The sequence below is a fragment of the Sinocyclocheilus grahami genome, unplaced genomic scaffold, assembly GCF_001515645.1.
Source record: "Sinocyclocheilus grahami isolate Dianchi unplaced genomic scaffold, SAMN03320097.WGS_v1.1 scaffold743.1, whole genome shotgun sequence".
Lineage (NCBI taxonomy): Eukaryota > Metazoa > Chordata > Actinopteri > Cypriniformes > Cyprinidae > Sinocyclocheilus > Sinocyclocheilus grahami.
Genome location: NW_015505922.1, coordinates 20,489 through 31,238, shown reverse-complemented (window position 1 = coordinate 31,238; position 10,750 = coordinate 20,489). Strand labels below are relative to the sequence as shown.

The 10,750-nt window shown below is 35.6% G+C and overlaps 1 protein-coding gene across 1 annotated transcript in view; it reads right to left on the bottom strand.

Moving 5' to 3' along the window:
- The window catches only part of LOC107560792 (glypican-5-like), a 157,828-nt gene extending 151,373 nt beyond the window's left edge, over positions 1-6,455 (bottom strand). The window contains exons 1-2 of the mRNA XM_016245060.1: positions 6,422-6,455; positions 4,091-4,287 (exon numbers count right to left, since the gene is read on the bottom strand). Coding sequence (XP_016100546.1) covers positions 4,091-4,287; positions 6,422-6,455 — 231 coding nt within the window. The remainder of the gene's footprint in view (positions 1-4,090; positions 4,288-6,421) is intronic.
- Positions 6,456-10,750: the final 4,295 nt, after the last annotated feature.

Genomic DNA, 10,750 nt, shown 5'->3' with positions numbered 1-10,750 from the left:
ATATTACGTAAACAAAAACTTAATCGCGATTAATCATTTGACAGCACTATATATGATATATATATATATATATATATATGATATATTAATATATCATTATATGATATATTAATCTCTTTTATTATTATTAATATTATCCTAGGCAGAATGTTACTCAGCAGCAATAAAATTTTTTATTAGCAGAACTTCAATCATCCCAGTTTTTCAGACTCTCACTGACAATCTTATTATATGATTCATACAATTCAAGCTCTAACAAAGATCAGGGGCTTTATACAACACACTCATTCACTGAGGTTTCAAGGGTCATTAAAAACCCCTTGATGTTTTCTGACAAGCATCCGCAGTTATACATATTTCAAACCACAAATTGGGGCAAGACTGAGAAGAACGGCATGAGTGTGTGTGAGTTTAACTTCACCACTCGTGCTCTGCCTTTACTGAAAGTTATCAAACGAGGGGAGGAGGAGATAACGTGTGTGTTTGGAGCTGGGAAACATTCATTTCAAATTAAGAAATAAAACAGTAGAGGACATGAAATATTGTGAATGCAGTCATTAATGGACCGGTTTGAAGAGAATCTTCCAAGCAAGTCAGTTACAGTTAGAAACTGCTGACATACCTAACTACTTAAAGAAATAGTCCACCCAAAAATGAAAAATCTGCTGAATATTTACTCACTCTTAGGCCATGTGAGATGTAGATGAGTTTGTTTCTTCATCAGATTTGGAGAAATGTAGCATTGCATCACTTGCTCACCAATGGATCCTCTGCAGTGAATGGGTGCCGTCAGAATGAGAGTCCAAACAGCTGAAAAAAACACCACAATAATCCACAAGTAATCCACACCACTCCAGTCCATCAGTGAACATCTTAAGAAGACAAAAACTGTGTGTTTATAAAACAAATCCATCATTAAGACGCTTTTTAACTTCAAGTCGTTAACTGCTTCCGGCTAAAATAAGAGTCCTCTATCTGTAATGTTGCTTCCTCCAGTAAAAAAGTCGTTTCATCTGAATCAGGAGAGAAATATGCACACATCAAACACTGTAAAAAACAGTTCTAAACAAACATCCCAATGGATTTTGATGTGAGAGACAACAGTGGATGGTCTTTTTCACTGGAGGAAGCGTTAATATGGACTCATATTTTAGCTGGAAGAGATGGTTTGAAGTTAAAAACACCTTAATGATGGATTTGTTTTCTTACAAACATGTAGCTTTTAGCGTCACAAGACATTAACTGATGGACTGGAGTGGTGTGGATTACTTGTGGATTATTATGATGTTTTTATCAGCTGTTTGGAATCTCATTCCGACGGCACCCATTCACTGCAGAGTGCACTGGTGAGACAGTGATGTAATGCTACATTTCTCTAAATCTGATAAAGAAACAAATTTTAATTTTTAGGTGAACTATTCCTTTAAATAAAAAAATGATGCGTGAAATCAAGCTCGGCATAGTTAGCATTTGCATTAACATGCTTTTGCATTAACATTGCATTAAATACGTTTTGTACTATTGTTACAAATTAGTCATCTGCTCATTATGAAACTGCCTGGGCTCAAAAAGTGCCGTTTTGATCTTCTAATGCAGAGTACACATCCCAAATGGGACTGATCTTTACAGGTGGCCTTTAGTAGAAGAACAATGCATCAATGCTCAGACTGGCGCATGAATACTGCATGAGCTGCCTTAATGCATTGTTCATCAGATAAAGGGCACAACCACAGCAAAGACACCAAATATCTTTACTCCGAGCTCTCCTACAGACAGCTGACGCGATGTTTGTAAGGTCTCGCGACCCGGTAGGTTAATGCTACCATGACAAGGACCTTCAAAGGACATAAAGAGATTTCGTAAATATACCGCAAAACCAGGTGGAAACTTGATTTTTTTTATTTGCAAACAACATGTGAGCTCTTAAAAGAACAGTTGACTATTGAAGACCAGGCCTGTGGTTTTAATGTCAAAGGAAATAAACGTTACAAGCGGTACAAGCAAGGTTATTGGTTTTCTTTGCTCAATAACTTGTTTTATGTTTAAGTCAACAAAGCAGAATTCACAACTTATTTTACTTCAGTAATCTGTGAACATGTGAACAATATAGGAGGAGACTTAGGAGACTTGATTTTATGCATTAGGATTAATTGGGACCTAAACATTACATTACATGTCTAAATAGAGCCATATACTGTATATATATATATATATTTATTTTTTTATTTTTTTTGGGCGGGGCCTTTTTTGGCCAGCTATTTATTTATTTATTTGCTTGCTTTTTGTTGTGCACTTAATGAATAGTATTTTTTTTATATATTTTAATTTTAGATATTTTTACTTGTTCTCATATGAAGAATGCAGTGCTTATTGTAATGCATTTTATTTTACAACCCTTTGAGATGCATTTTTTGTATGAAAGGTGGCATACAAATAACATTATTATTATTATTATTATTGGGTTAAATACTATGCAACAAAGTTGTTAAATAAAAAATATATAATACCATTTTGTTTTTCTTTAGAAATATTGTGCACAACAAATTGTTCACAATATGACAAGGAATGTGCATTAGGAAAGTAAAGAGGGTTAATTCTGATTTGTTGACTTTAATGTCGAGTTAAGTAAACATTACAGACAGACGGGCCTTGCTGCGGCTTTTCTCTTAACGACAACTTGTTTTACAACTCTTAATATAAATAACTCGAGTCCACCACTTTCACATACGCATCCACGTCCTGCAACATTCAATTAGCCGCAGTGACGAACAGCCTCATGCGAGACGCATTGTTCTCGCAGCTGTTTCGCCTGACATCTTTGTCCATCGTGGCACAATCAGGAATGCATTTCATCCTATTTGGTGCGGCTCCTCCCTCTCGTATGAATCTGCTCAGCTGCTAAAAGGCTTCCCCAGACCCCATTCTCATCCCTCGACCCATAATTGCAGCATTACTCATTTTCAATAATGCTAAGTAATCCACTTAGCCATGACAGCATATTATTTAATTCAGCTATGAAGCATGGCACAGCACGGCTCGCAGGACTATAGGTTTCTGAGGTGGTCCTGAGTTCTGTTGGTGGGGGCGACGCCGTAATATGAAATAGCTATGCTTATGTACATCCAATTGTTGAGAATCCCTAATGGTAACAATATGTAAAATAAATACATAAATACAATAAAATTTACTAAATATTTAGGGTTAACTACTGTAAAAAGTGTACATGACCTAATTAATATTGATGAGCGTATCTGGTGTTCCCCCAATTTTCATATTCCCTACATCCTGGTAAAGACAACATTTAAATTTAAGCAAAGAATTAATAGAATAAAAACGTTAAAATTACAATTTGATTTCACAAATACTAACCTGTTTGGAAATGATACCTGAAAACCTAAAATAAGCAAATAAAATCACAAACAAACAAACATTTTAAAATGAATATTTCTGATGTAAATATTTTCACCTTTTGATTTTGAATAATTTCCTAACATATATTCATTAAAGAGGGGAAGTTAAAATGTTAATGGCTCAAAGTAGACAGGCCAAACATTCACAATTCATCTCTAATAAATTGCATATAAAAACATATAAATTAAAACAAAAAATGATAAAAACTGAAAAAGAAAACAAATTACTAGAATAAAAAAATATTTAAATACAAAAAGTTAAATATATTTTAAATATTTTATAGTTTAAAGTATTTTAATATAAATATACATTATTGAATATTGTAAATAATGTCTTTTCAGAAAAAGTTGGATAGTCTTGGACTTTCAATTAACCTTGAATTAAATGGATTAAGCAAAGCGTACATAGAAAGAAATTTTAAAAAAGAAGTTTCTGAATTAAACATAACATTCACAAATACCTTAAATACATATTTTAACATAGTTTTTTAAGAGGCCAAATAAACTTTTAAATTATCCTTTACAACTACAAAAGTTGTAACTGTGCTTATCTGAAATCACCACAGCCTCGACTCATCGACCGGTTCCGGCAGAGCCAAGCTTATATGGCAAACACGAGTGAGCTTGACGATGCTCTGATTAACGAGGCGTCACTGAAGGTGCTTCTGTAATTGCCTGACCTGAAACCAGAGCTCTAGTGTGAAGAAAGAAGCTGCTTTGTACGGCTCGCCTGCTACGTTTGTTTGAGTTGGACCAACACTTGTTCGCTGGCAGCGCTTCTGTTTGCTTCTCTCACAAGGGTTCGACTGCAGAAGAGAAGCTTTTGGCACGGAGCTTCCTTCACAACCTCTGCAAACACGGCTGCGAATACGCCATCCTAACCGAAGTGCAAAAAAGAACGGGATAACAGAAAGGTGGCATGGGTTTTATTTGGACTGCAGTGAAAAACTCACATGCGTCTGATGATGAAATGCTGGTACCTTTCACCCCTATTAAGTGCGGCGGATGGCTTACATGTCGGCGCTTTTATAGGGGCCGGTGTTACGTCTGGGACAGACGCTTTCATAAGCCGTGTTACATCAGTGTCTGATTTATACGAGGCATGCATTGCAATAAGTGAAGCTGTGGGCAAAGCAAATGATTCAAGCCCTGGTTGGATCACATGTCAGTGTTAAAGAGTTCAGGTAACCAAAACCTGATACTCAGTACCTGATACCAAAATACTGAAGGATACAAAAAAAAATGTAATATAACAAACAGCAGAAATAGAAAAACTAAAAGAAGGGGGGGATTAATGTTATTCAAAAAAAATACAAATTCTAAAACTAATACAAATTCATTATACATCGGAAACTAAAATGGCAAAGCAAATTATTCAATCGCAGGTAGGATGACATGTTAGTGTTATAATACTCAAATTAATCGCAAAACAGAAAACAATATATATTTATGTAAAAAAAAATATTTTATATTTAAATTATTTTACTATATTTCAATCTATATTTTGAAATATTAAAATATTGGAACTAAACATTTGTCCACCAGGGGGAGTTGCATGTGCTTGCACATCTAATGAATATTGATGTTTAGTTGTGTTTTCTCAGACAAGAATCTGAGCAAACCAAAGTATTTAACAGTGCATAACTCATAACTTTACGCTTCAGAAATGAATGATTCCTCAAATAGTTACTTTACTGATCAGATGCACCATTTTCACCCTCCGGATCATAAAACATGTGAAATAAAAAATCCCGCAGACTTCTCTACAGATCAGAAAATCACTTGCTTTGTTATCTTGCGCATTACCACATCCTCAAAATGAGCCGATGTTATGCATATTTGAGGTGTAATGCCATATGCAATATTTACAAACAAGTGGGTTTTGTTCCAACCGTGTTTACAAGAATTATTAAATATTGTCTACACGACTCTGCCGACTCTTTGTACTTTAAAGGCCAGTATTTCAAGACATAATGACGTAAAAGTTATAATATGGAAACATAAACGTTTAAAAGAATAATTGCACAAAAGTAAAAATTCTGTCATCATTTACTCTCCTTGAAGCTTTTAGATTTCCTTCGAGTACATTTCTCACACAAAGACTTGAAATAAAGCGTGCAGGATGTTTCATGAGGGTTTTGAATGGCATGAGATGCAGTAAATGATGAGTTTTCATTTTTGGGTGGAAATGCTCCTTTCCATCAAAGACAGAATCCAAACAGGATCTCTAAGATTCATCACAGACACCAAAAAGCCATTCTGAGTGAGAAAGAAGCTCCTCTAAGTCAAGTCCGCCCACACACGAACGCATCAAATCATTGTCGGTATTGATTTTCTCCCATCATAACAGATCAGCGGTGTTGCACCAATTAGCGGCCAGTGAGTACCGTGTTATGAGGTCACAACTCACTGCTGCTCTCGCCCACCAGTAAAACCGGGCACCGAGCCATCAACAACGCACCCACACACACCTAACCAGCATTTGATCACTCAGAGGTTGCTCTTTCTGTGCTCAGGAGACTCAAGTGTTTCCATTTAGAGTCCCTTTCATTTAAAGGGACAGTTAAGTCAAAATGAAATTTGATGTAAATTTACTTAGAACATCCGAGATATAGATGATTTTAGTTTTTTCAGTGGGACAGTATTTTTAGCTGAAACCGTGGTCCTTGGTGATTCATAAAATGCAAGTCAATGGCTAAGAGTGGCACTTTGAGTCTAAAAAAACATATCAGGCAACACAGAATTAATCCCCGTGGCTCCTGATGATATACTGAGGTCTTATGAAGCGAAATGATCGGTCTGTGCAAGAAACTGAACATTATCGACAACTTTATTACCTGTGTTTCAGAGCCTCGGTCCAGAGTGATGTCCGGTTCACGAACGAATCATTCATTTGAACTGGTTCTTTTTGGTGAACTAGTTGAATCAGTTTACCGAATCGCATTGAACCATCTGAAAACTGTTCACGGCTCGAGCAGCACAGATCTACAAGTTGCTCAATCAAAACTTACTTTCAGACTCACTTTCAATTGCGATGTTTGACATTTTGGGAAAAATTTACTTTAAATATAAACCCAAAATCACCAGTAGGTGGCGGAAAATCGCTGCATGAGTGGATCATTGAGTCATTCATTCAACCGATTTCGTTCAAACGGCTGATTGATTCAGTAAACTCCGTCATGTGTTGCTCAGAGACGCTAAACTGTTCTGCTGTGGCTTTGTTTGAAACTATTTCCGCTGAAGAAACAGAGCAAAAATGTAAGTCAAATAATATTAACTACTTGTTTGTTGGACGGTTTTATAAAATCAATATCACATTTACAATCGTGCTGATATTTGGAGAAAAAAAACTGTAGGCTACCCTTTGTGTGATATTAACTAGGCCACATCAGATTATATAAATATAAAAGATAATAATAGATATAAAAATCATACGGGGCACAAGTCAAATGCAGGTGTATCTGATCTTGAGATGAATGAAGTCATTCAGCGCCTCCAACAGTCACTGAACTGGAAAGTTGTAATGTTTTTATGGCTTCTCATAGTTTATGTAAAAAGGTGAGCTGATAAAGACTAGTTTATTCACTTTATATGCTTTAGACATGTAAAACATCTGTGTTTCACATCATTATTGGGTGCTTTAATAATATACTGGTGAATACAGTATGTTACATCATTGCATGATTATGTAAACAAACTAGTAAATTGAACCAGTTCACAGAAATGAACTGTTCAAAAGAACCAGTTCACGGAAAAGTATTTCATCGTATTTCCCCATTTGACTGAGGCTTATAAAGTAGTAAATAATGTTCAGTTGCTTGCACAGATCGAATGTTTCGCTTCATAAGACCTCAATACATCATCAAGAGCCACGAATATTAATTTTGTGTTCCCTGCATATGCTTTTTTGACTCTCATAGAGACGGCAGCCATTGACTTTCATTTTATGAATCACCAAGTACTAGGGATGCACCGATACCGATACTGGTATCGGGCCCGATACTGGTCTCCTGTACTCGTACTCGTACTCGTTAAAATACCCCGATACCAAATGCCGATACCACACAGCATGTGTTATGCACCATATTCAAACAAAGAAACACCAACAACAGAACAACAGACAGCAGAATGGAGTTAAGGATGTCTACTACGAAGTATATGTATGCAATTAATATAATGTTAAACATTCCGTATTAACGCCTGTATAGCTGATGTGCGCGAACTGATAAACAAAGCACGCTGAGTGGATTGAGCGCGCGGCGGCGCAGATGCGCGAGCTTGTCCTCACAGACATCACTGGAAAGTTTATAGTTTGGTCGGACACGTCAAAAACAAGTAAGTATCTATTTGATAAATGAAGTTAACCAACTAACATTATACATACCCTTTTGGTTTCTGTACCCAATATTTAAAAAAATTCACAAATGCAATAAAAATATCGGTACTCGGTATCGGCAAGTACCAAAAATAAAAGTATCGTATCGGGCAAGTACTGGAAAAAGTGGTATCGGTGCATCCCTACCAAGTACCATGGTTTCAGCTAAAAATCTTCTTTACTGTTTTACTCAAGGAGTCACTTATATCTTAAACGGCCTGGGGGAGTGTTTTCATTTTTCCGTGAACTATCCCTTTAAGTATCAACTTTGTCTCAGACGCTTCTCCTGAATTTCCTCCTGTGGTGCTTCTTTCCTACAGATCTCACACCTCAAGCTCTGTTTAGAAACCAAGCAGAACATGTTCTAATGAACAAAGGGAGTAAAAGAGTTAAACGAGTGAATTAGTCTCATACTTGTTTGGTTTGACATCTGATGGGAGGGGAATTCACAGCTATCAATGGCGTGATTGTGCGGCGATGCTGCTGTGAAATTCGATAAGCGAGATGGGCCTCGTGCGACAGCTTAATTTCGGACAACTTCTGCTTACAGTGGGATTGCTAGAAAAAATAACCGTACTGTGGAAGTATTGTCAAAACATGTTTGAAAAATGAAGTTGACAATCCCCCCATGTGAAGCGCATTGCTCATACTAATCAAAGCACAGTCAGATCCATAAATCTCCTGGCGTGGATGTGTGTGATCTACAGCTGGAGGAGTTTGTGAGTTAAGGATGTCTACTACGAAGTATATGTATGCAATTAATATAATGTTAAACATTCCGTATTAACGCCTGTATAGCTGATGTGCGCGAACTGATAAACAAAGCACGCTGAGTGGATTGAGCGCGCGGCGGCGCAGATGCGCGAGCTTGTCCTCACAGACATCACTGGAAAGTTTATAGTTTGGTCGGACACGTCAAAAACAAGTAAGTATCTATTTGATAAATGAAGTTAACCAACTAACATTATACATACCCTTTTGGTTTCTGTACCCAATATTTAAAAAAATTCACAAATGCAATAAAAATATCGGTACTCGGTATCGGCAAGTACCAAAAATAAAAGTATCGTATCGGGCAAGTACTGGAAAAAGTGGTATCGGTGCATCCCTACCAAGTACCATGGTTTCAGCTAAAAATCTTCTTTACTGTTTTACTCAAGGAGTCACTTATATCTTAAACGGCCTGGGGGAGTGTTTTCATTTTTCCGTGAACTATCCCTTTAAGTATCAACTTTGTCTCAGACGCTTCTCCTGAATTTCCTCCTGTGGTGCTTCTTTCCTACAGATCTCACACCTCAAGCTCTGTTTAGAAACCAAGCAGAACATGTTCTAATGAACAAAGGGAGTAAAAGAGTTAAACGAGTGAATTAGTCTCATACTTGTTTGGTTTGACATCTGATGGGAGGGGAATTCACAGCTATCAATGGCGTGATTGTGCGGCGATGCTGCTGTGAAATTCGATAAGCGAGATGGGCCTCGTGCGACAGCTTAATTTCTGACAACTTCTGCTTACAGTGGGATTGCTAGAAAAAATAACCGTACTGTGGAAGTATTGTCAAAACATGTTTGAAAAATGAAGTTGACAATCTCCCCCATGTGAAGCGCATTGCTCATACTAATCAAAGCACAGTCAGATCCATAAATCTCCTGGCGTGGATGTGTGTGATCTACAGCTGGAGGAGTTTGTGTGTCCATTAAATCACTGCAGTACCATGCAAATGCCATGATTTTTGGACATTACATGGTATGGTCTCATCAATACGACAGTATGTAGATGGTCCAATCGAATCACTTGGTTTATATCCATCAATTTCAAATAAGATGTTATTAATAAATATTATTTTTGCAATATAATATAACATAAAATAACATAATATAATACAATATAATATATCATCCACATCTATTTACCATATAAACACCATGGTATACGCAAAACCAAAAAAAAAGTATACTCGGTAGTCAATTCACCCGATTATGCAAAAATAGACAAATATTTCTGCAATATAATATATCACGCACCCCTACATGCTGTACTGTACAGAACCATATAAATACGATGGAATATATTATAATCATAAAGTATTTAATTCACCACATTCTGATGAAGCATATATTTTTTCAACAAAAATATAAAAAATATTGTAATATAATTAAAAACATGATAATATAATCATTTAAATAGTTCTTATTATATTACTTTAATAAATATTTATCCAACAAAAATATATTAAATCATTGAAATTGTGATAAAAAATATTTTTAAAACATTAAAATAATATAATATATAATGCAATACAGTATAATATATTTTATATAGATTTGTCAAAACACCCATCCCTACTTTACAAATCCATACTTGAGGCAACAAATGATATTATAAATATATAATATAATATAATATAATACCAACCAACCCCTACCTTCCGTAGAGTACTATATAAATAACATGATTTATTAAAAAAAGTTTAAAGTATATCATAGTATAATTATTCATTTAAAAGATTTAACTCACCAGATTCTCCAAAAATAGGGATAAATATGTCTGTAACAATCATATGTTCATATTAATGCTTTATAACTAATATAATGAAAATATTATAATATAATTAATAAAAAAATATTTGGGTCAAATCACCCATCCCTACTTACTGTACAGTACATGAACACCAATATTTAAAAACAAAAAATGCTATAATCATAGTATAGTACAAGCACACAGTATTTGGGGCATATGGCAAAACAGGATAATATTCATCACGTATGTTCTGTGAAAATATCACAGAATTACCCTCTGATGCCATCATTACTCCATGTTAGATTGCCAGTGAATAAAAACAAATAACCCGTTATGTACCGACATAACGTAAAAGTGTGCCAATGTATCAAAACTAGAGCATAAAACACGTTGGAGATGATTTATCCGAGTTAATGTGACATTTGACTCTGAAACTCTCCGAGTATT